The 25,481-nt window shown below is 47.9% G+C and overlaps 4 protein-coding genes across 4 annotated transcripts in view; all 4 read right to left on the reverse strand.

Moving 5' to 3' along the window:
* Positions 1-2,638, reverse strand: part of med30 (mediator complex subunit 30) — a 43,140-nt gene extending 40,502 nt beyond the window's left edge. The window contains exons 1-2 of the mRNA XM_079749115.1: positions 2,566-2,638; positions 1,220-1,531 (exon numbers count right to left, since the gene is read on the reverse strand). Of these exons, the coding sequence (XP_079605241.1) occupies positions 1,220-1,390 (171 nt within the window). The 5' untranslated portion in view covers positions 1,391-1,531; positions 2,566-2,638. The remainder of the gene's footprint in view (positions 1-1,219; positions 1,532-2,565) is intronic.
* Positions 2,639-5,781: 3,143 nt separating this feature from the next.
* On the reverse strand, positions 5,782-12,496 carry slc30a8 (solute carrier family 30 member 8; the record flags this gene model as incomplete). Its single annotated transcript, XM_079749659.1, has 9 exons — positions 5,782-5,927; positions 6,386-6,520; positions 7,137-7,242; positions 8,683-8,795; positions 8,942-9,090; positions 9,859-10,012; positions 10,698-10,844; positions 11,566-11,720; positions 12,429-12,496. 9 exons carry the CDS (start codon positions 12,494-12,496, stop codon positions 5,782-5,784), a joined length of 1,173 nt encoding a protein of 390 aa, XP_079605785.1.
* Positions 12,497-18,838: 6,342 nt separating this feature from the next.
* Positions 18,839-20,014, reverse strand: LOC307084830 (alanine and arginine-rich domain-containing protein-like; the record flags this gene model as incomplete). Its single annotated transcript, XM_079749331.1, has 2 exons — positions 18,839-18,961; positions 19,787-20,014. 2 exons carry the CDS (start codon positions 20,012-20,014, stop codon positions 18,839-18,841), a joined length of 351 nt encoding a protein of 116 aa, XP_079605457.1.
* Positions 20,015-23,820: 3,806 nt separating this feature from the next.
* On the reverse strand, positions 23,821-25,481 carry utp23 (UTP23 small subunit processome component). Its single transcript, XM_079749111.1, has 3 exons — positions 25,163-25,481; positions 24,685-24,859; positions 23,821-24,393 (listed from the first exon to the last, which is right to left on the reverse strand). Exons 1-3 carry the CDS (start codon positions 25,348-25,350, stop codon positions 23,998-24,000), a joined length of 759 nt encoding a protein of 252 aa, XP_079605237.1. The 5' UTR covers positions 25,351-25,481; the 3' UTR covers positions 23,821-23,997.

The raw sequence follows: 25,481 nt of genomic DNA on the forward strand, positions 1-25,481 counted from the left end.
GGCGTATCAGACGAATTGTTGTGCGGAATATGAGGAAATATGGGGGCAGAGTGGTGTTTGCCTTCATGGCATGTATAGGAGTTCACTGCGTTTTGCTTTGGATAAAAGCGTCATATAAACGAATGATAAACTCACTAAATAGTAAATAATGCACTTTAACAAGGATTTTTCCTGGAATCAGTTAATAGATGTGAAATGGGAATTATGGATTATATACTCAATTTAGTTTGATAGAGTCTAGCTATAAACAGTGGCTCAGTTCATCGCCTAATGCTTTTCTAGGAACATTAATCTGTCATTAGAGCATTATTATCGGTATTGATTCCGCTGAGTGAAGTCGACTACCAGGTTCAGCTGTAAAGTCGAACCAGGGCCTCACAAACACATGACGTTACCCACAGCGAAAGGCCTAAGGCGCTGGCGCTACGGCTGTTGGAAGACAAAGGGACGCAGGTTTGAGTCCCTGGGTGGCAAACTCGGGGGGGGGGGGGGCGGGTACACAAAGTTCTTGGCCTTTATCAGAGCGAGCCTGCCTCTTGGCCACACTTGGTTACCATGACGACTAGCAAAAACATAGCTGCTGCCATGGTAACAAATAAAGGCAAACATCAACCCTGGTTTTTGCAGGATAGCCTAGCGGTGAGGGAGGGTGTTTGACTCACAGGCGAAAGGTTCTAGGAGGTAAAGCCCCAATGCCTACCTGTAGGCTAACCCTACCTGCCCCCTCTTGGGACACGGGAATCCTACATGTGTCTTAATTCACTGCAAGTCGCATCGGATGATGACTCAAGCCGTTTCACACTTTACGGCCCCAGGCGCCCGGCCGACCATCACTCGTGCGTTCTCTATTAAGGCTTGGAACATGAAGTAAACGGTAAACGGTGAACGGACTGCATTCACACAGCGCTTTTCTAAGCGGTGCCACTCAAAGCACAGAAAGCATTGCCTAACATTCGCCCATTCACACACACACACACATCCACACACACCGACGGCGGCGGCGGCGTCGTCCGCACACGGCGCCAGGAGCAGTCAGGAGCGGGTTCGATCCCCCCGGGCTCCTCCTCAGCTCGAGTGGCGAGGCGTCCCGCTCAGGGACGCCTCGCCACTCGAGCTGAGGAGGGGCCCGGGGGGGATCGAACCCGCTCCCGCCCGCTCTACCTCCTGGGCCGCGTGGCGCCCGCCGCGCTGTGTCGTGGGAGGGTCCCCGCCCCGTCACCTGCATGTTCCTCAGCAGCTGGAAGATCTCCATGGTCCGCAGCACGATGTCCTGCACCGTCTCCTGGCCGATGCGACACAGGGAGGCCGTGTTCACGTCCCGCCCCGCCGCCTGCTGCGGCTGCTGCTGCTGGGCGGCGAACACAGCCGTCACTAGCGGCGGCGTCGTCATGGGAACCGCGGCGTCGACTCGAGACACCGGAGGGGGGGGGGGGGGGGGGGGGCGGGGCCGTGGAGAACCGGGCGGGAGAGACGGAGAGAGACGTGCAGCGACGGGGCCCCTCTTACATACCTGCTGCAGGGACCTGGGGGGCTGCAGAGGGGGGGGGGAGGAGGAGGAGGAGGAGGAGGAGGGAGAGGTATAGGAGGAGGAGGAGGAGGAGGAGGGAGAGGTATAGGAGGAGGAAGAGGAGGAGGAGGAGGAGGGAGAGGAAGAGGAGGAGGAGGAGGAGGAAGGAGGTAGAGGAGTAGGTATACGAGGTGGAGGAGGAGGAGGAGGAAGAGGTATAGGAGGAGGAGGGAGAGGAGGAGGAGGAAGAGGAGGAGGAGGAAGGAGGTAGAGGAGTAGGTATAGGAGGTGGAGGAGGAGGAAGTATAGGAGGAGGAGGAGGGGGGGAGTAGGTATATCAGGGAGAGGAGGAGGTATAGGAGGGAGAGGAGGAGGTATAGGAGGAAGAGGAGGAGGAGAAGGAGGTATAGGAGGAAGTATAGAAGGAGGAGGAGGAGGGGGAGAAACCAGCAGAGAGGGTGTTAGGTACAGGCCACTTTCAAACAGTTGTTGGGAGAAGTTACAAGTTTGGTTTTATTGTCCACTACAGGGAATACAGATACTTGTCATAAAGTAGCAGGTGTAATCGGGGTAAGGGCATCCTGCTCAAAGCAGACAAGTTCTTACAGCTGGTCATAATTAGATACTTCAGTGATTAACAAACTCGGGCTAGTGGTAATGACAACAATAAAGCAGCAAGGGAACTGGAAAGTACAAATCCTTAAAAAAATGTGATGCATGTTATAAGCACCAATAATGTACAGTACAGCTTGAAAACGTGTGGAATACAACTTCTAAAATAAACTCATTTTAATGAAAAGCTGCGGGAATTAATGCTAGGTTTGGGGTTTAATAAAACATGTGGAGGATAGGACTGGTTACCGGGCCCAGATGGAGACTGGTACGGTGCAATAAACCAGACACAAGCTGGAGTCAAGTGGTTGTCATTGCAGCCCCGCACGACACTTTACAGCCCAGTTATAGTGTCGAAACTCATTGCCGAGCGGCGAAATATCACATTTAACCTTGCGTGGATGGTACAAGTGTATAATTACACAAAGAACGATGAATAATGTTACCTTTGGTGTTTAATTTATCAGCTTTGTTGACATATGTCAAATCCCCCTTGCTCTGCTACTATAGACGTCAGCTGCTCGAAGTATCGCGAGAGACCTTCCGCCCTCCCTCTCCCTAGACACGTTGACACTTTACCGTAATTAGTAAAGTTGATCCGCCTCTTTAAATGGTTTCAATGGTTTTCTTTTTTCTTAAATCCCGCTAGGTATTAGAGTTTACTTTTGTGCTCAGATAAAACATAGCCCATGTATGATATTTTTTTAAAAAAAGAGAACGACTGAAATATAACTTTGAAAAATAAATTACAATATTACGGTAATGCACACATCACTGATAAAGCAATGAAGCAGCGTCCTCTGCTGGACAACATTTGAGTAGCACAATGACAATGGTTCATAATTGTCAGTAAGGGGCGTAGCCAGGATATAATTACTGTGGTGGCCAGCTCGGGCCAGTCTTATATTTGGGGGTGCGCATGACTGTGGGGAAGGTTCTTACATTTCATTTAAGACCGTTTCCGTTCAGGATTGTATTTTTATTTTTATTTTTTTCCATACTCGGGGGGCCACCGGGGGGGCAAACCTCATGGCCGGAACGGGGGGGGGGCCCTGGCCCCCATGTGGCTATGCCCCTGTTGTCAGTCTTCCATTAGATAGATAAATATAAATATCTCAATGTGTAAGAAATCTCGGTATAAAATGATGGCTTTTAATATCCTATTCAATGTAACTTTATCAATCAATATAAATATAATTTCCGGTTCACTCTGCTGTGAAAATGCATTCTGTGGCATATTCTCATTGAGCGGATACCATGCCCCAGATTAGATCACCTATGACTTCATCTCGCCAATGAATTCATCGCTATGAACACAGAACAGGTCTCCATCACTAGGCCTGCCCTCCTCTCGTTTTTTAACGAGTTCTTCTATCTTGAAGCACCGTTGGAGACTATTCGGAACACGGTGTGAAGTTTTCCACTCCCTAATTAGGGGGGGGGGGGGGGGGCGTGCTGGCTCACTCGTCATGATGAATGAATATTGCTCTTTCCGTTTCCATCTGCCACACAGTCAGAGCGACTGAGGCGTACCATTTGGAAAATTAGTTTCTCCATATGAATTGGATATGTCTACTCTCCTTCAGCTCAGCTAATTGAAATGGTGTGTGTGTGTGTACGTGTGTTTGTGTGTGTGCGTGCGTGCATGCATATGTGTGCATGCGTTTGTGTGCGTGCATGTGCGTGTGTGCGTTTTGAAGGGGTCAAATTAATAGGATTTATCGTCATAAGCAAGCAAGCGAGAAATAGGAAAGAAAGACAGACAGGCGGACCGGCGTGAAGAACGCAATGTCTGTCTGCGCTCGTTAGCAGAGGCGCTATCACTGTAGCGTTTATGCGGATTATCCAGTGACACCTAGCGAGCGCATAAATCAAGCTGCAGCCGAGTTTCATTAAAAACACAAGTATGGTTGATACCGTGGTGCATTCTGAATGCACCTGCTGGGGAATGAGTGGGATACCACTAGCATACTGTTGTAAATATGAAACATCACTTTTTGTGTCTGTTAACAGTGATTGCACTATTGCACACGTCCTACTAATACTATGTATGTTCAGTGTATCTTTAATATATCTGTTTATAGGAGATACTGGAATTGTTACATTATCCCACACTTTACTTTTTATATATCGAGTATTTCATATTCTAATATATGATATGTATATATACTTTGTATTTAACGTTTCATACTTTGACATTAATGTTAACGTTTGTTTCTCGTGCCAATAAAGCTTTTTGTAAATTAATTGAATTGAAGTAGTGATTGAGTCGACTGGTTCTCCCTCTCTGAGTGAAGTGAGGCCGGTCAGGCTGTAAATCGCAGCCTGCTGAGTCACGAGTCTTCAGATGGAGAGCAGAGCAACAGAATGAGCAGCCAATAAGATTACAGATGGAATGAAGTTATCAAGCGCAAGTCTGGACATGTTATTTATAAAAATCAACATTATTGCAGCCTGTTGATCGTGAAAATGATCGTTAACATTAGAAATTTTGATGTTGTTCCAATAATAACGCACTTTACTGTGTAAGCCTTACAAAAATGTTGATTTGAATGATGTTAAATAAAAAAAACTATTTTTGCTTTACTCTAAAGCTGTTGAATCAACGCCCTTCAAAAAAAAGTTCCTGTTCCGACTCCAGAAATACTTTTTATGCTGTTCAGTCCAGAAGACTTATTTCCCAGAGTTTTCAGCAACAGTGTTGCATGTCCTTAAGGCAACCACAGCTTCTTCAGAGGACACAGAGTAAAGAACAAGCTAATCTGGTATCAAACGACGCTGTGGGGAAGTTGTTCAGCCCCGCAAAGAACTGTCAACTGTCAAGAATTATTAAACTTTCCATTTCATTAAAGTACTTACTGATCTACTGTGTGTCGCTTAGCAACCGTGATCCGGCAATAGATAAGCCGATGTTGAAATCATACAATCTACGGTTGAAATCAGTGGTGTTGAGAGCAAAGTCAAGATTAGTAATACTGTCACAGAGTGATTTGGGCAGGGGGAAAGGGAATTACAGCCAGATAGAATACTGCTGAAAATATTTTATTGAATGAAAAAGAAAACATTATTTTCACTTAACATTATGGCAAATGCTAAAATATGGTAATATGCCACTGGTACCTTTTTAGCTACAGTACGAAGAGTATTTCAGTTTCTAACTGAAAACCGGAGACCATTTCAACCCCATTTAAAACATGCATGGCTTAAATCATCTAGACTAAAACAGTTTGTCCTGTTCAAACAAAATAATATACATTCAACTCAACAACACTGAACAGAGTATACACACAAACACAATTTAAAATACTGCACTTTTCCTTTCATAAGTAGAAAATGAAATCACCCACTGCAATTATTGAGGATTTCTCTTAAGTTGAGTTATCAAAAACAGTCTTTAACTTATGATTTAAATGAGAACTATTCCGCTAATACCAACATATAAATGTGGTCGTGTGTTGAGGATTTGTGTAAAATCAACCCCTTAGTCATCCCTAAAGCCTGGGTCACACGGCAAGGTTTATTGGGTCCCAATCACAGGGTGATGTTTATGTTGTCCCATCACAGGGCATGGTTTATGGGGTCCTTACACAGAGTGCAGGTCGGTGACATTAGGGGGTTCTCACACAGAGGGTGGTTAAGGGTGTACTCAGAGTTCAGGTGGGTTAATTTACGGGGTCCTCGCACAGTGTACAGTCGGGCTTGAGGTCGGCCTCGCGCTCCATCTGGATGGTGATGGAGTGGAAGTTGAAGGAGAGGTAGCAGGCCTGGGTCATCTCCCTCAACACCGACTGGGCGTCCACCGTGTCGTCTGCGTGAAGAAGGGGGGGGGGGGTGGAGTCAGCGCTGTCGTATAAATAATAAAGCCATGATCCTGCTGGCCCCGTCTGGCTCAACTGGGAGACTGCAGGGTTAGGGGTTTGAGTCCCTGTCTAGTTCAACTGGTACAGCAAGGCATTACTAATGCCAGGGTTTAAGGGTTTGATTCCCTGTCTAGTTCAACTGGTAGAGCAAGGCATTAACAACCCAAGAAAGAGTAATTTAACACTACACAACATTCCTTCACTGCAAGTCAGACAGGGAAAACATTCCAAAACATTTGAACTAAAAACGATTAAAAGACGAAAGGAGAAAAAGCAGTCTCGTCTTTTTGCGATACCGATAAAACGGCAAAATAAATCTAACATATGAAACACGAATTCCGCAAACAAACAGTAAATGTCGACATTAAGAGATTGTCGAGGAGGTGCAGGCGGGCGGGGGTCTCACCGATGGCGACGTGGGCGGACAGCACGGCCTGGTTCATGGTCAGGGCCCAGATGTGGAGGTTGTGGACCGCCGTCACCCCCTTCACCGCCAGCAGGCGCTCCCGGACCTCCACGTACCTCACCCCCGACGGGGTACCTGTGGTCGGGACAGAGCGTGTGAGGCAGGGGGTCCCCAAAGTAGTCCAATGCTGACCCTTGACCCACCTGGCTCCCAGGGACCCCCCCGGATGATATTTTATGAAGAAAAAGTCCATTTTCATTATCATATTGAACAATGTGATGATTGACGTTAATCTTTGCCTTGTTTCCATTTTCAGAAATTACCTAAATTACTAATTTACCTCGCAATGGGTAAAAAAAAAAGAAAAAAGTTACCTTCTGTCCGTTACTCTGTACTTGCAAATTGGTTCCAGATTTAGTTTTTCATTGAATAATGAAAACATTTTTCCCCAAGATTTGATTGAACTGCCCTGGAATTGATCAAAGTGTCCCTCCAATGGAGCCGGCCTAGGCAGGAAGGCATGCGCTGTGAGGCCACTTCCTCACCCACGGAGTCCTCTCCCACGACTCAAATATCGGTCACCCCCCACTGAAGGGTCACCACCCTCTGATGGGAGGCGACCCAATGATGGGCCACGACCCACCGACAGGCCACGGCCAAAACCAACCGATGGGCCACGACCCACCGATGGAAAGCCACCGATTTTCTAGGTGGAGGCGAACACACGTGGACGAGAGAGTGACGGGCGCACCTTCCATGAGAACGATGAGGATGTCCCTCAGGATGGTCACGGTGGTCCCAAGGACGAAGATGGAGAAGAGGAAGGTGCAGATGGGATCCGCTATTTTATACTCAGGCTGGGGAGGAAACACGCAGAACAGAAGTCCTCTTATTTCGAAGTACAGGAATTTAAAAAATTCAGACTTAAGTTTTCTAAGTTTTAGAAAAGTCTTTAGAAAAAAAAGCTTTTCTGTGTAAGGCCAGGCAATCAAAGTGTATCGATATAGCATCCTTGAACAAAAACTTTATCAGCTTTTCAAAGGTTATTTTACCAGGATGATCAATAAAGTGCATGCATCATGTATGGAACTGAGTCATTGTTTTTCATGAATGGCTTCTTTTATTATTTCTATAGTGTTTGGTTTGAGCGGAGGAACACTGCTCTCTCTCAGTTCCATCTCCCATCTATGTGTCCTATGAAAGATTCACCACAGTCGTCTCCAGTCCCCAGCGTAGCCAGAGGGGGTCTAAGGGTATCTGACAGTCTGGGGCTGAGAGAGATGCTACAGCACATGCTGATCACAAGGGAACAGGCAGACCATATAAGACAAACTGGAGTTTTTTGGTTTTTCTCTTATTTATGATACCTGAAGAAATACTACTATTGTTTTTTACTGTGCTTTAGAAATTTAGACTTACTAAATATTTTATATTTTACTTTGAGCTGAAAGATTTTAACTGAAGGCTGCTTCATGCAAAGACTAAACTCCCTTAGTTTGATACTAAGGAAACCATTTGATACTATTTTACATTAAACAACAAAGAGTAGTTTATAGTAGTAGTAGTTTAATAGTACTTAAAACTGAAGTAAAAGAGTAGAATGTTAATTTCAAGTTTTACATCAAAGCACTTTTTTCTGATGGGACGTTTTGTTTTACTTAGACTTATCCAAAATAACTTTTACTCCTCACTGACTAAACAGTAGACTTGCAGGATACATTGTGCAGACATCGTAAGACGTTAGTCTACTTTTAAATCAGAAAGTACTAGGTTGACCTTCGATTTTTCTAGTATATTAGGCCACAATACCGTTTACCCCTCACTTACTAAACATGGTAACAACATACAGGATTCATCTGGGTTCAATTTGGCAGTTTTTCTAGACTTTGCACGACATCAGACTGGTTAAAGGTCCCATGACATGCCACCAGGTATGATTAGCCGTTACAAGCAGTTTTGGAAATATGCCCCTTATGACCTCACAAGTGGGTGTGTCCACCTAGATGTGTGACGGATAGATGAGCAACGTTTGTTACAGTCCACTGGGTAGGCTGGTAGACTGATCTATTCAGCACACATCTGACTGATCTATTCAGCACACATCTAGGTGGACACGCCCACTTGTGATGCCATAAGGGGAAGATTTTCAAAACGGCTTGTAAGGCTAATCACACTCACCACCTGGTGGCATGTCATGGGACCTTTAAATTCCCCTTCGCTATGCGGCAACACGTAACACTTCTCAACACGTCCAGCAGGGGGTGACCTTGGACCAACGGAGCGAGCGAGCCACTTACCTTGAAGTAGATGATGATGGCGCTGACCATGACGCTGACGCTCTGCAGGAGGTCGCCCACCACGTGCACGAAGGCGGCGCGCACGCTGGCGTTGGCTTGCTGGGCGTGCTTCCCTGGGCGACGCCACAGAGAAAACACACACACGGTCATCTTTTTTGTATTGTCATATTGAGTTAAATCAAATCGAAAACCATTTAATATAAGTAAAAATTTTCGAAAACAGTATTACAAATCTCCAACGAAATGGCGAGTGTCGTACCCTGCTTAACTCCTTCCACGTCCTTATCACCGTGGCTACCGTTGGCGTGGTGGGCGTGGCCGTCCTTGTCCGGGGCGTGGCTGTGACCATGGGAACTGAGCCCCCCGTGGGAGTGGCCGTGCCCTGATTGGTGCAGGGTGAGCGCCATGCTGTCCAACCGGGAAACAGAGACCGGCGGCCATTACGTTTTACGTTCACGACAGCGCATCCTTTCTGCATACTCTTCCCAGTCTGTCATCATCAGTATCCTCAATGGTCTTTAAATGTAATTCTTTATAGACATAAACCAACATGCACTGTAAATGTACACGTAAGCCAACATTTAAATGTAGGTGGGTTAGAGTCCCGACGTCTGTCTGGGTTAGAGTCCTAGAATAGATATTGACTAGAATCCGTGTTGGAGTCCCAGAGAAAGGACCAAGTTCCTTTAGGTCGGGTTGGAGTCCCGACGTCGGTACCAGAGAGACTGTTGATCTGATCTTGAATACATTGCGCTTTCTAAAATGCTGATCTATTTGACTCATTTCTTTGCATATGTTTTCTTTTACTTATCTATTATTTTATTTTATTGTATGTCAATGTTTATATGTGAAGCACTTTTAGTCTGCCTTGTGTATGAAAAGTGCTATATAAATAAAGTTGCCTTGCCTTGCCTAGGTGTACATGTAAATGTAAACATACTGATCGTTAACTATTGCTTTAAAGTGTGCGTGTGGATACATGATCCTGGTTTGTGTTTGAAGAGGTATGCGTTTGTGGGTGTGTGTTTAAATGACGTTGGCTAGTGTTTAAAGGTGCGTGCATCAAAGGATGTGTGCGTGTGGGTGTGTGAGTGAGTGAGGGTGCTTCTGAGGATGCGTGTGTGCGTTCGTGCCTCCGTGTGTGAGCGAGTGAACGAGGGCGCATGCGTGCCCTACATGATGTTGGCGATGACGGCGCAGCCGGAGGTGATGAGCATGATGGTGCCGTCGATGACGTAGTCGTCGCTGATGATGCGTTCCACGGCCAGGTACACCAGCACCCCCGTCACCAGCCAGATGGTGAACACGGACAGCAAGGCCCCCAGGATCTCTACAGGGACAGACCACCAGCACCCACTGTTACCAAAGCACCGCGAGGGAGGGAGGGAGAGAGTGAAAGCGAGTGAGTGAGAACTCTACCACCCACTGTTACCCAAAGCACCGCGAGGGAGGGAGGGAGAGAGTGAGAGAGTGAAAGTGAGTGAGGACTCTACCACCCACTGTTATCCAAAGCCCCGTGAGTGAGAGTGAGTAATTCAGTGCGTGTAGAGAGAGTGAGATTCAGTGAGTGAGTGTATTTGAGAGTGAGTGAGTGAGTGAGAGAGTGTGTGTAGAGAGAGTGAGTCAGTGGGTGAGTGAGTGAATGAGTAAGTGAGTGAGTGAGTGAGTGAGTGAGTGAGTGTATGAGAGAGTGAGAGTGAGTGAGTGAATGCGTGCGTACCAGCACTGTGCCAGTCGTAGTGTGTACTATTGTGTGTGTGTGTGTGTGTGTGTGTGTGTGTGTGTGTGTGTGTGTGTGTGTGTGTGTGTGTGTGTGTGTGTGTGTGTGTGTGTGTGTGTGTGTGTGTGTGTGTGTGTGTGTGTGTGTGTGTGTGTGTGTGTGTACCAGCGCTGTGCCAGTCGTAGCTCAGCGTGTGTGTGTGTGGATGTGTACGTGTGTACTATTATGTGTGTGTGTGTGTGTGTCTGTGTGTGTGTGTGTGTGTGTGTGTGTGTGTGTGTAGCCGTGTGCGTACCAGCGCGGTGCCAGCCGTAGTTGAGCGTGTGCGTGGCGGGGCGGGACGAGAGCCAGAGAGAGCAGAGGCTGATGATGAAGCTGGTGAGGTCTACCAGGAGGTGGGCCGCGTCCGTCATCACCGCCAGGCTCCCCGCAAAGTACCCCCCTGCCCCCCGCACACAGGGAGAATCACGGTCCTTATCGTCGTCAAGACGGACACAAGGCCAGCTTCAAACAGGACCGTACCGGTCTGGGTGATCAGAGCGGTCTCTTAAACGAAGCCGGCGGCTTCACTTCAACATCCGACACTGATCTAAACCGCTTTGTTGATTCTGAGTGTTTTCTGCGTGATACACTTGGACCCGAATATGAACCATAGCAGTATAGCACTCTGGCCGTTGGGCTCAGACATGATGTGAAGAACCTGTGCAGTACTGAACCGACAGCGATATATTATTTCTCTTTCTTCTGACAAATTGACTTATTGTAACTTGGTCACTTTGGGATAAAAGCGTCTGCAAAAATGCCCTGAACGTACAGGTACATGTACTTGATGTACAAGTACATGTACATGTACAAGACTAAAGTGCTTGATTGTCTTTGTTTATGTTCAGGGAACAACGAGAGGATGTTGAGGGAGACGAGTTACGAGGCTCAGGTCAGAAACAACAAGACAAAAACTTAAGAGACAGAGAGAGGAACGAGGAGGAGGAGACCTGGACAGGCAGAAACAACTGGGTGAGATGGACAAGAGAGGAGAGGAGGGAGAGAGAAGGAGAGGAGAGATGGAGGAAGAGGAGGAAGAGGAGGAGGAGGGATGTTGGAAGGGGGAGGAAGAGGAGGAGGAGGGATGTTGGAAGGGGGAGGAAGAGGAGGAGTCGGCTCACCCAAGATCTCTCCGATCATGAAGATGAGGCAGATGACCGACACCACGTACAGCCTCTCCCTCGCTGTCTTCCTCTCGCGCTCGCGGTCCTCCTTGGCGCGGCTGTTGTCATGGCAATGCTTGACATCGCCGCCGACGCCATCTTGGTTTGGATAACTGAGGAAGAGCGAAAACGTTTGTTGATACGTTGGTGGTCATATCAGCAGGGTTTCAAACTTGGTGATTGATCACACGTGTAAAGCATTTAATACATTAAGCTTAGTATCCTTAGGAAATCCCCTTATAGTGTTTAAGCAACATGAATTAATAAGACCAAAACTCTACTATAAACTCTTCTCTCCCTGAACCCGACAGCAAGGAAAGAAGGGAGGAAGTAAAGATGAGGATGAAGAGAGAGAAGAAGTGGTCCTAACATTTTGTGCCGCAAAATGTGCATTTCCCATGCCCCTAGGACTCTTTAAATCTTGAGATGGAAGAGAGACAAGGAGGGACAAAAATAGTACAGCCATAACACACACCCTTCTCCTCCCTGTGAGTCCCCTTTGCACACTACTCAAACCCTGGGAGGTTTAGTTAGCACTGTGTGGAGAGGGTTGATTTAATCAACGGGTCGTGGGCAACGCTTTTGCCCACGACCTCCACCATGACATACTGATGTAAAAGTCCCAGTCACATTTCGCCTCAGTCACGTTTCACTCAAACCAGCAAAAGAAGATGAATAAACAGATTGACACAATAAATAAGCAACATTAAAGCGGGTCTGGCTACGGTCCAACCTACAGACATTGTAAAGCATAAATTAAAAAAACGAAACAAGAATAACGATCACGATTGAACCGAGTTGTTTGTAGAATTAAATGATACCTGTCCGTAGAATATGTGGTAATGCTCTCCGTCAAGAGGTGACCCTTTTCCTGGCTCTTCTTGAACATCTTGAACTTCTTCTGAGCAGATCAGAGGACGGTAGGTGGCAATAAAACTGAAAAGGTTCTTGAAATATTTCCTATGGACTCTAGGAAAACAAATAAAAAAATCTTCGGATTATCCCTTAACCAGCACTTTACAACAAAAACCTTGACTGTCTGGGACCACCACCCACCCGTGTGTTTGTGTGTGTGCAGCACAGGAGATGCCTTGTGACTACCAGGAGCCCAGCGTTCCCATCCTAGATAGTCAAGTGCGCAAAAGTGGTCTGCAAGCATGTTTAAACCTTGTGACCACAAATGCCCACCGTGTGCAAAAACGCTGCGACCGCCTGCAGCTCTGCGAGGCGTGACGCTGGGGTTCAGGGGTCGAGGTAAACCCCGTGAAGAACTCCACTGTTGTTATAGTCTAAGGGTCCTCCTGATGTGTTGGGTTATCTAGGGCCTGGAATGGGATAGCAGAGGTCCGTTTAAACGGCCTCGATTGGCGTCATCGATCCACGACTCAAACCTGGTGGGTCTGATGTGTCTACTCGGATCTTAACTAATGTCTGAAGGACACAACACCGTGTCAGTTCAGTCATTAACTGAAAGTCATTAAAAATGCGCTTTCCAACGGGTGGACCTATATCCTATCCTATTTCCTGGCTACTACACCTACCAACTCCAAGAGGCCCACTGAAAGTGGATCAACGCCCGCTCTGATCCGACACCAAACACTTCTGAACAACTTCTTCCTACTTCTTCTTCCCGGCTGCCGTATGATTGTTCACCAGAAAGGGGCGACGGAGCAGCGTTTAACAACCACCGCCGCATAACTATACTGTTGAGGACAACGCAATAAAACTATTGCTGATTAAGAATCCATGAAATTGGAGTCATAGTTTGACGCAACTTTATTTAATGACGTTTCTGCTTTGTGCAGAAACGTCCTAACTTGTTGTGCCGTTGGGTAAAATCTGCATTTCCCATGTCCTAGGACCCTTTGAAACCGTTTCGGCTTTGTGCTACCTACCGTAATTCTGCGTTGCCTACTTCTTAAGTTTTCTTTCCTCTGGGTTTGGGAATTTCTTATTTTATTTCTCTCTCTCTCTCTCTCTCTCTCTCTCTCTCTCTCTCTCTCTCTCTCTCTCTCTCTCTCTCTCTCTCTCTCTCTCTCTCTCTCTCTCTCTCTCTCTCTCTCTCTCTCTCTCTCTCTCTCTCTCTCTCTCTCTCTCTCTCTCTCTCTCTCTCTCTCTCTCCCTTGTCTTGTGTGTGTTGTCTAATGATTGTACGATGTCTTGACCGCAGAATCAGGCCGGATCCTAAAAATAGCGCTATGTGCGTCAGTGCGGGAAGAAGGGCTTTCTGTTTTGCTGCCCGGGTGTGTGAGGTTGCCACGGGGTTGCTAGGCATTGTGGGGTCTGGCCGGAGAAATGTGGGGTCCGGTGTGCGTGCGTGTGTGTGTGTGTGTGTGTGTGTGTGTGTGTGTGTGCGAGAAAGATGAAGAGAGTGAGAGTGTGTGTAGCTCTGTATGTGTGTATATGTTTTACACATGGATGGACCCTGGCCGCGGGACTTGGTTTCTTACACGTGCGAGTGTGTGCGCACCCGTAGTCTTTTTATGTGTGCGTGTATTTGTGCGTGTATGTGTGCGCGCGCCAAATGTGTTCACTTTCAGGGAGTTTGACAAAGCAAGGTTCATGTTGTGATGAGAGGTCTTGTGTGTGTGAGACAGACCTGGCATAGGACGCCATGGCTACCGCCCCACATTCAAACTATTTTATTGGTGTGAGTTGTCTGTGTGTGTCCAAGCCAGTACCAGCCTTAAAGCTGTGTCGTCAGGTCTGCCACGTCACACACACACACACACACACACACACACACACACACACACACACACACACACACACACACACACACACACACACAATGACATCCAGACACACACACACACAGACGTATAAACAAGTGCACACACAAAAAACACACAAATCACTGATGCCACAATGCCAAAGAACTAATGTGTGCTGAAGCACAGAGAGAGAGAGAAACACTAACAGAGAGAGAGAGAGAGAGAGAGACTAGCAGAGAGAGAGAGGGAGAGAGAGAGAGAGAGAGACTAACAGAGAGAGAGAGAGAGAGACACTAACAGAGAGAGGGTGTTCCCAATAGGCTGGGACTGACGTACCACTAGACCCTTAAAGCCCGGTCGTAAACAGGAAGGATCCCAGACCACCCCGTGTACCCCCCTGAGCCATCATCCGTCTCCCAGCCCCAGCTTCAGCCACCTCTCTCCACAACCTCCGCCGGCCATCTCCACACCCCACCTGCCTCCTCCACCCAGCCATGACGGAGGCTGTCCTCACCCTACTCGGGGACTTCTCCAGCAAGACGGACTCCTTCGACGGCTGCGAGCCCAACGGACGACCGGGTCTCCGGGAGCCGGGCCCAGCCAGGGCCCCGCGGGGCCAGCCCAGGGGGGGGGCCTCTGAGCGGGTCCGAGCGGCGGCGGGGGAGAGACCCTGCTCCCTGGACATAGAGAGCGCCTTGGCCTGGCTGCGTTGGGAGCTGGTGAGCTGAGCTGTGGTTCTGTTGGGGTTCCGGAGGGTTGAGTTCTGTCCCTGGAGGGTTACTAGACGGACCCCGTCGAAAGCAGATGGGGAAAAGTGTGTAGTTCAAAACGCGAAAGCAGCTTTTACTACTTCGCCACCTACAGGGTTTGTTACGTACGTTCGTTGAGAAACACCATGCTATTTCTCCGTCATTTGACCGAGGGAACCAGGGCCTCGGGAGGCGGGGCTTATTCTTCAGCGGTCTATGGAGTAGCAGGTAGAAAGCAGACGGTGGGGGATTGAACCTGGTACCTCTCGTCTGGAGACAAACCCTGTGACTGCTGTGACCAGACTATCCTGCCTCCCTTGGTCTATTTCATCTTTACAATTTGATGGCCATTGTTCCTGTGATGACTGTGTTTAAGAGTTCTGGTGAATGATTATTATGTTTGCTTTGGATTTGTGAAGACACTCGGTATATATAGGAAAGGGGACGTTCTGGGTTCGATCCCCAATGTCCACAGTCTGACCTGTAGGCATCCTGGAACAAGGTGACCCCTGACCCCTAACATTTAGTTTTGATAAAGCAATCTGATAAATTAGTTGTAGCTGACACCTACATTAGATTGTAGGTAAATTACGGAGATGGCTTTAGGAGTGAAAGGTCACACTGCAAACGGAGTCGGTGGTCGTCGCTGATGAGCGAGGCGGGCGAGAGAGCTTCAGTGTGAGAGCGGAGAGTGTGTGAGTCTACCGTTACTCTCTGTAAGATGCATGTACACCCTGCTGGGACTACGACAACCTCTTAAAGGGTGTCTGCTGTGTGGACGTTCTCTCCCTCGATCTTTCACTTTCTATTAGGCTCTCTCACTCTCTTTCTACCTCTCTCACTCTCTTTCTACCTCTCTCACTCTCTTTCTACCTCTCTCACTCTCTATTCAATTCATTTTCAAAGCGAGAAATACCTACATTGCCAAATCATGGAAAAGGTAAAATAATATATTTTTTATTCTCTCTCACTCTAGCTCTCACTCCAAATTGTCTTTTCTCTCTCTCTCACTCTCTCCGTCTGTCTCTCTCAATCTCTCACTGAGTCGTAGTGACCTAGACTGTATAGACTCTATAGACCTATACATTCTAGAGCAGGCAATAGTCCAAAAGAACACGCTACCATAGTGCCAGGCACCCCACTATTCACTATGATCACTCTCCACACACACACACACACACACACACACACACACACACACACACACACACACACACACACACACACACACACACAATTGTATGCCTATTATGTAGGTAAATGTACATGGAAATATGCAAACACACACAAATGCTAATCAAGCTAATACAAAAGAGTAACATTTGCATTTGCCAGGCTGACAAAGGCTTCCACCGGCTTTTGAGAAAGAAAAGAACTGCAGAGACTCAGGCTCACACGCTCACGCATTCCTTTATCCTGACAACAACAAACTCTGGCCTCCGTTCAGAACTCCATTTTGTATTAGATGGAATTCTGAATTTTCCTGGTTTTCTCAACAATGAGGGGAATTAGAAGGCCTGTGGCGTAAAATCTATTTGGTAGAAAGGAAAGATATATTTTTATTTTTTAATATTATATTATATACTCTATATTTTAGAGCCTGAAAAGAAGAGAGTGATGAAAATAATATGGAATTTAGAGTAGAATATTGGAAAACATCTAAACATCGTCAACATCTGCATATAAAGATTAATTCACTTTTTTGATTCTAATATATTTATATGCACTTTTTGCAGCATTGCTATGGACAGGACAGAGAAGAAAAGTGTTAAGTAAAAAGTGAATGACATGAACAGCGAGTCAGAATCAAACTATCCATCATTATCCATAGATACCACCAGGTAACGTTAATGTGCCAAACTGCCGTTCCGAGTGGATGGCTTAAAGAGGAAGCAACCGCTAAAATAAAACTGCAGCGACAGCAGCGCCTCTGGTGAAACACGATTACTACAACAGATTTGTCTGATTGGCTTCATTATTTTTTTAATACCTTCAAATCCCCAGCTGCATTAAAGCGCCTACAAAAGTGAGCTAAGCGTGTTTTTGTTGTTGTTGTTTGTGTTCAGATGGAGATGCGATCCCAAGACCAGGTTTTGATCCGGCAGTTGATGGAACTTCATGCGGGAATCCAAGAACTCAAGCAGGAGCTGTCTGAGGAAAATCACCAGGACGACGATGATAATAATGAGGATGATGATGATGATGATGATGATGATGATGATGATGAGGATGATGATGATGACAGTGACAAAAGTGAGGATCACAGCTCCTGGGAATCTTGCAGCCAGACAGGAATTGGCAGCTTGAAGTCGGGAGAGAGCAAATTTTCCGCTTCCTGTCTGAAGATGATCATGTCCACGCCACTGAACCCACCGTATTGGCTGGGGTCAACAGCCAAAAGGGTGTCTAATAGGAGGAGCTCCATGCCGTGATCGATCAAACTTATCATCTCAAATCAAAGAATAAAATATAAAGAATAGACAATTATTTTCGAAAGACACGAATATAAATTCAAAGGTAAGGAAGCTGCAATGATGACGAATTTGAAATATTCTCAAAAACGATTTACTATTGTATTTATTCAAGTTTGTTAGTTTGCTTAACTCAGACTAACTTTGCCCATGAAATGGACGAAGTCCTTAAAAAATATTATTATTTACATTTTGATGTGATGTTCAGACAATGCTATTACATTGGGGTTGTTTGAAGTCTTAGATTTAGATGACAATGGACATCTTGTCCTACACTTTCAATCGACCAATGGGTGCGTTTCTCTGCCCGAGGAGTGTAGAAGTTTATTCAAAACAGCCGTGGAACAAAATGAGAAAAACGATGAACGCACAATGCAAATGTTAAATAAACATGAACATTTTGAATAATTGAATGCATGTATATATGAACATAACATGCAACCTCGTTTGAGTTCCTCATCTGTATAGCAATAAGTCTTTAACCATGTGTGTGTCTCTGTATGATCCGTGGTTCTTACCGTCCCTAGCTGACCCTCTTCACACGTCAGAGAACGCTGATGTTCTGGTAGCATCGAGACAGTAGTCACAGTAGGACGAAACGATAAACTGTATTCATGGACTGTCTATTAACTTTTTTCAAATCACAAAAATGTTGAATTATTAATTGTTATCAATTCTTTTTTTTTTAAACGTTTTTCTTGCACAAAGACACCCAAATAAACTGCACTTAAACAAAAGTGAACAATCAAATAGCTCCTCCTCTTCTCGGTCCCTTCGACTCTCCGACGTGCTCCACCGGTGTCAGGGTCAAAGGCACCGAGTTCCAAACCCAAAGTCCGGGGCCTAACCAGTAGGCGTCCTCAAGCGATATGACTGGGCCTTTGTCTGCTCCTGAATGTTGCCTATACCCACGGTGGCCCGCAGACACTGGCTTCAGGCTTTAGCGAGATGACGCAGTAATTGTGGAATCGTCAGGACTGCCACTGAACCCATCGTCCAAGCGGGACACCCGGCCTAGAGCACGCGAACAGAGGGAAGGCGATGTGATAGGGAGTAGGGACAGCATTGGGCCGGGCTTGAGTTGCTATGGATAAAAGTGTCTGCTTGGCTAAGTTTTAGTGTGTTTTTCTCAACACGCCACTTTGAGTTATCCTCCTCTTCCCACAAGGCCTCCAAGAAATGGAACCGCTTCATCTTTCAAATTTGTGTCCGGCATCAGAGAGAGGGTACCAGGCAGTCCCACGGGGTGGTCCGCCCCGCTCTCTCCCCGCCGTCGGTGCGTCGCGCGGTGGCAGGGTCAGGGCTGGTCGTCCCCCTCCAACTCCAGAGCTCCGTAGCTCTCCCTCCTCATCCTCTGGATCTCCGAGTTGAGGCTCAGCAGGGTGCGGGCCAGCTGCTGGTCCTGGGAACGCATCTCCAGCTGTGGGATGAAGAGGACACGGTGAAGACCAGGGAGGGGTTGACTCAACTCAGTAGTAAAGGGACTACGGTGAACGGACAGCATTTATACAGCGCTCTTCTAACAAGTGGCCCCTCGAAAGCGCTTTGCAATATTGCCAATCACCTTTTCCGGGGGCGTAGGAATGAGTTTAACATTGGGGGGGACACATATCGGAAACCTGACAGATCCGTTAATGGTTTGAACAGAAATATGTCATAAATTAACTACACTGAAAGAATTCACAAATATATTTTATTCTACTAAAAAGATACATTTGTAAATGTAAAAGAAAACACATTTTGAATGGCAGTAATGAACTGATAAATATCAAATCAATTCTTTAATTGCTCAATCATCCAGTTTTTAAGAATAAGAAGCGGTGACAAGACGCTGTGTTGCGCTTTCAAAATAAAATAAAATATTTTTCTCCCCCGGTATAATTTTTAGGTGGGACAAATGCGCCTGTCTCCAATATTGGAGGGGACACGTCCCCTCCGTCCCCCCCGGTTCCTACGCCCTTGACCCTTTCAACATTCGCCCATTTCGTGCACACATTCACACTCCGACGGCGGTGTCAAGCACGCAGGCAGCAGCCGGCTCGTCGGGAGCAGTCAGGGTGAGGCGTCTTGCTCGGGGGAACCTCGACGCTCAGCTTAGGAGGAGCCGGGGATCGAACCAGCAACCTTCCGGTCACCATCCAACCAAAGCGGCTTACCCTAGCATTAAGGCCATGTTCTATTGTACGCTTTTGTCGCCGCCACTCTCATTCGAACGACCGCCACAACACTCAAAGGCAGAACTCACCAGTTCGGACCGGAGCCAGGTGATGGCTCCGTCTACCTTGGCTCTGCGGAGCTCCTCGTTGGCCTGCTGGTTCCCGCCCAGACTGAGACAGCCAATCGGTGCGCAGGGCTCCCCCTTGCGGCCGCTCTGGTTGGCCCCGACGGCCCTGAAGGCATGGATCAGTTGGTTCTTGATGTCCTCCAGAACCAGTGTGGAGATGGAGTCCTCGCTCTGGCTGTCCCGGTCCATGACAGCCCCCCTCCGCAGGGGACAGAGGCTGTGCACGTGTGTGTGAGAGTGTGAGTGTGTGTTTGTGAGTGTGTGTTTGTGTGCGTGTGTGTGTATGTGTGTGTGTGTGAGAGAGAGAGAGAGTTTTAAGGTATGTGATTTTAGATGTGTGTGATCGGGTTTGTTTGTCTGTGTTTCAGTGTACGCGCGTGCATGTGCGTTTGAGAAAGAGTCTTTGTGTGTGTGTGTGTGTGTGTGTGTGTGTGTGTGTGTGTGTGTGTGTGTGTGTGTGTGTGTCTCTGCACAGTCCTCTGTATATCCTCAGCAGTACCCCGTCTCTTGTCCTTCCCTCCAGCAGAAGTTGTGAGTTGTGCTCCCGTCTCCAGACGTCCAGGAACTACACGGCTGCACCTCCTCCTGTACTCCCAGACTGCACCTCCTCCTGTACTCCCAGACTGCACCTCCTCCTGTACTCCCAGACTACACCTCCTCCTGTACTCCCCGACTGCACCTCCTCCTGTACTCCCCGACTACACCTCCTCCTGTACTCCCCGACTACACCTCCTCCTGTACTCCCCGACTACACCTCCTCCTGTACTCCCCGACTACACCTCCTCCTGTACTCCCAGACTACACCTCCTCCTGTACTCCCCGACTGCACCTCCTCCTGTACTCCCCGACTACACCTCCTCCTGTACTCCCCGACTGCACCTCCTCCTGTACTCCCCGACTACACCTCCTCCTGTACTCCCCGACTGCACCTCCTCCTGTACTCCCAGACTACACCTCCTCCTGCTGCAGACAACAGCTCCCTCTCCCCTCCGCTCGCTTGTGACTCGGGTCCCGGTGGCGGGGATGGTGGGTTAGGGTGTGTGTGTGTGTGTGTGTGTGTGTGTGTGTGTGTGTGTGTGTGTGTGTGGGGGGGGGGGGTTTACAGGAGGTTCTGAGTTGTGGCCCTGCAGCTCCTCCCTCCCCCCGGTTGGGTTGTTTTGTCATCGTTACCATGGAGACCATCCCCCCCCACCTCTGTGTCCTCTCGGGCCCAGTAAGAATAGAGGGGTAGGGGGTGGAGACGCCCTGGACAAAGACTATTGTTGCTTCCCAATAAGACTTTAAAAAAAAAAACGAACCCCCGCCTTTGCTCCACCACTACCAAACTCCCTCTTCCCTCAATGTGTTTCTCTTTCTCCCTCTCCCTCTCCCTGTTCCTGCCTTATCACCCTCTCTTTCTGTCTCTCTCCCCTTTCTCTCACTCTGCGTTTCTCTATGTCTCTCTCCCCATTCTCTCACTCAGCGTTTCTCTATGTCTCTCTCCCCTTTCTCTCTCTCTGTGTTTCTCTAGGTCTATCTCCCATCTCTCTCTCTCTCTGTTTCTCTATGTCTCTCTCCCCTTTCTCTCACTGTTTTTCTCTGTCTCTCCCCCCTCTCTCTCTGTGTTTCTCTATGTCTCTCTCCCCTCTCGGTTTCTCTATGTCTCTCTACCAAACTCTCTCTTTCTGTTTCACTCCCCTCTCGGTTTCTCTATGTCTCTCTACCATCTCTCTCGCGGTCCCTCTCTCGGCCCGCCTCCATACAACTCGTAGTGTGAGAAACATGCCGAGTGTGTTCTCCGTTGGATAAAGCCCCTGTAAAATCTGTGTGTGTGCGTGAGCCTTTGTGTGAGAGCGTGTGTGTGTGTACCTTTCATGACTACTCTAACTAAGACCTGCTTGTCAGATTGGCACATACATGCAAACACACAGAAAGCCCTGCGTGCATGCACACACACACACGTTGGAAAGCGACACAAAAACCGACAGAAAGACAAACACAAAAAGATAGATTATGCGCACAGTTGAAAGACACACAGTCGAGGCCCAAAGTAGTAACACACAGCCTGAATATCGCCCATTCACCGCGCACACAGAGGCTCCAGCCAAACCCCAGCAGGGCTTTGGTTGCCCGAGCTAAGAGTGTCTCCCTGGGGGGTTCCTACGGGGATCGGAGCCTTCGTTGGCCCCCTGACTTCTCTGTACAATTACAATTAGGGCATTTAGCAGACGCTTTTATCCAAAGCGACTTACATCGGTTAATATACACATTGACACACCGACAGCAGAGTCAACCATGCAAGGCGACAGCCAGCTCGTCAGGAGCAGTTAGGGTTAAGTGTCTTGCTCAGGGACACATCAACAATCAGCTAGGAGGGGCTGCGGATCGAACTAGCGACCTTTCGGTTACAAGTCAACTGCTCTGCCTCCTGAGCTAAGCCGACCCCCTCTGTAGAGACGGGACAGGACTCCAGTGTCGAACCCAGGCACCCTGCCCTGCTCCCTGGAGAACGGGGCGAGGAGGGGCATTTGTTAGCCTCATCACATGACCACCTCGCACGTCCCAAAGGATCAGCCGTGATGACAGACCACGGGTGAACGGAGGGGAGGGGTGGGGAGAGAGACACCAACAGAGAGGGAGAGAGACCCTAACAGAGAGAGGGAGAGAGAGACACTAACGGAGAGGGAGAGAGACACCAACAGAGAGGGAGAGAGACCCTAACAGAGAGAGGGAGAGAGAGACACCAACAGAGAGGGAGAGAGACCCTAACAGAGAGAGGGAGAGAGAGACACTAACGGAGAGGGAGAGAGAGAGAAAGAGAGAGAGAGAGACACTAACAGAGAGGGAGAGAGAAACTAACAGAGAGGGAGAGAGAGACACTAACAGAGAGGGAGAGAGGGAGGGAGAGAGAGAGAGAGAGAGACACTAAGGGAGAGGGAGAGAGACACTAACTGAGAGGGAGAGAGACCCTAACAGAGAGAGGGAGAGACACTAACGGAGAGGGAGAGAGACACCAACAGAGAGGGAGAGAGACCCTTACAGAGAGAGGGAGAGAGAGACACTAACGGAGAGGGAGAGAGAAACTAACAGAGAGGGAGAGAGAGACACTAACAGAGAGGGAGAGAGAGACACTAACGGAGAGGGAGAGAGACACCAACAGAGAGAGACCCTAACAGAGAGAGGGAGAGAGAGACACTAACGGAGAGGGAGAGAGAAACTAACAGAGAGAGAGACACTAACAGAGAGGGAGAGAGAGAGAGAGACACTAACAGAGAGGGAGAGAGAGAGAGAGACACTAACAGAGAGGGAGAGAGAGAGAGAGACACTAACAGAGAGGGAGAGGGGATGGTAATGCCAGAGAGGCAAGATGCAAGAGGGAGAAAGAGAGGGAGCAAAAGAAAGGATGAAAGATAGTTGGGGAGCAGCTATAGAGAAATTAGTGGGGAAGAGAGAACACAGTTGGAGAAAGGGGAGTGTGGAAGGAAAGAGAGGAAGGAAAGGAGAGATAGAGGGTGAGAGGTAGGAGAGAAGGTAAGGAGAGTGAGAGGAAGGATAGAAGCTAAGGAGAGATAGAGGGTGAGAGGTAGGAGAGATAGAGTGAGAGGTAGGAGAGAAGGTAAGGAGAGTGAGAGGTGGGAGAGAAGGTAAGGAGAGATAGAGGGTGAGAGGTAGGAGAGAAGGTAAGGAGAGTGAGAGGAAGGAGAGAAGGTAAGGAGAGTGAGAGGAAGGACAGAAGCTAAGGAGAGATAGAGGGTGAGAGGTAGGAGAGAAGGTAAGGAGAGTGAGAGGTAGGAGAGAAGGTAAGGATAGAACATCTAAAATGACTAAAAGTGGACCTATAACTTTCAATAACTTAATCCATGTATATAAATGTTGGTTTAAAGTATGACATCACATTTAATTTCCATTCAACAGCAATGAATCACCACAGACTTTGACAAAAGGGCTTTCAATATTGTGTTTATATATTGAGCATAAATAGTTATGTGGATACCTGTGTACAATACATGGGGGCCATTTGTGTTTTGAAAGTACGTGTATCATTTACCCAAAAAGGAAAAGCACAGTTCTATCCCTTTTCTTTACCGACAACGCAAATCCAACATTTTGTAATCAACATACTTTCAAAAATTCATCAGCGTCTTAAAAAAGTTCACATTATTTACAAATCACTCTGCTGGAATCCTGCAATTCTATTGGCTCCCAGCCGGACCCCCGGGTTCACTTGGCCCACCCCCCGTCCGGCGTTTCTTACTCCGGCTCCTCCCCTTCTTCCCCTCTCCCTCGCCCTGATTGGCTGGGGTGGGCGGGGCCTTCCGTTTCTTCTTCTTCAGGCAGCTGAGGGGGTTGGGGTTGCTGCGCTTCCTCTTCCTCTTGCGGCCCCGCCCCTCCTCCTGGCCAATCCCCTGCTGCTCCTTCAGGCTGCTGATGCTCTGCTGCTGGGCGGGTGTTACCAGCTCCCCCGCCTGCACCGCCGCCACCCGCCCCTGGGACGCCACCGACGGCTTCTCCAGCACCATGGTGTTCACCACGATGTAGATCAGAGGCACCCCGGGGAGACGCTTCACCTCCTCCGTCACCCCAAAGTCCTGACAGACAGACAGGCAGACCGGTCAGTCAGACAGACCGGTCAGACAGTCAGTCAGACAGACCAGTCAGTCAAACAGACAGACAGACAGACAGACAGACAGACAGACAGACAGACAGACAGACAGACAGACAGACAGACAGACAGGTCAGTCAGACCGGTCAGTCAGTCAGACAGACAGAGAGACCGTCAGTCAAGACATTTTCCGCTCCATTAATTATGTAAAATAACGAGAAATACGACGTATGATTTTATTTGACATGTGTCCCAAATGCTGAGTAAAGGGGCTTACCTGTGTGGCTACAAAGTAGTGGTGGGGGTTGGTCTCCCCCAGCATAGACAGCAGGCATTCGGAGGCAGGGACAGGGCTCTTGAAGTGGTTGCAGCTGCGTATCTGAAAGCGCTGCAGGATGACCTTAGCGCCGTACAGCTCTTTACCAAGAGTCTCGAGCTCCTTCAACGCACAACTGGGCAACAGAACAAAGATGGGATGAGAGTGTGTTGCATTCAGAAAGGCCTACCTGATTCGACCAGAAGGCGAGTTTCGGTCACAGCTGTTCGGCTCGAGATAGAAAAATACATGATATAAATTAAATAAAGTACAACACACACACACACACATATATATATATATATATATATATATATATATATAGTATTTTTGCATAGTTCATTCAAATCTTGCTGAGGGAACCTTCCCGAGAAATTAATAAAGTTCCTATCTATCTATCTATCTATCTATCTACTAAATACCATTTCAAAACACCTACTTTGTGGTGCAGAGCTGAACCTCGCCCATCAGGTATTTGGGGATCTGCTCTTTGATCTGGATCTTGTTCTTCAGAGCAGCCTGGCAGAATGTCCCATCGATGAGCACCTGGAAGGGCTCCCTGAAGCTGAAGTTGTACTTGTAAAAGCTTATGGTTTTCTTGGCTTGTTTCTGCCGTTTGAGCTTCATGACGACAGCCTGTTACCACGGTGTTATGGTCCTCTGTTTACCCTGCTTAACCCAAAAACATGTATGTGTTCTTATCTGGTAATTAAAAAAACTAAATACAGATTGTCTTCTACGTAGTTGAGCATGGAACT

Source organism: Pollachius pollachius, assembly GCF_949987615.1.
Source record: "Pollachius pollachius genome assembly, chromosome: 13".
NCBI classification, from domain to species: Eukaryota; Metazoa; Chordata; class Actinopteri; order Gadiformes; family Gadidae; genus Pollachius; species Pollachius pollachius.

What these genes read in the sequence shown, in the direction of transcription:
- utp23 (XM_079749111.1), bottom strand. Translation starts at nt 25,350, where the DNA reads ATGAAGCTCAAACGGCAGAAACAAGCCAAGAAAACCATAAGCTTTTAC. An exon ending in GTTCAGCTCTGCACCACAAA is followed by an intron (nt 24,860 to 25,162) that starts GTAGGTGTTTTG and finishes TCTGTTGCCCAG; the next exon opens with TTGTGCGTTGAAGGAGCTCG. An exon ending in ACTACTTTGTAGCCACACAG is followed by an intron (nt 24,394 to 24,684) that starts GTAAGCCCCTTT and finishes TCTGTCTGTCAG; the next exon opens with GACTTTGGGGTGACGGAGGA.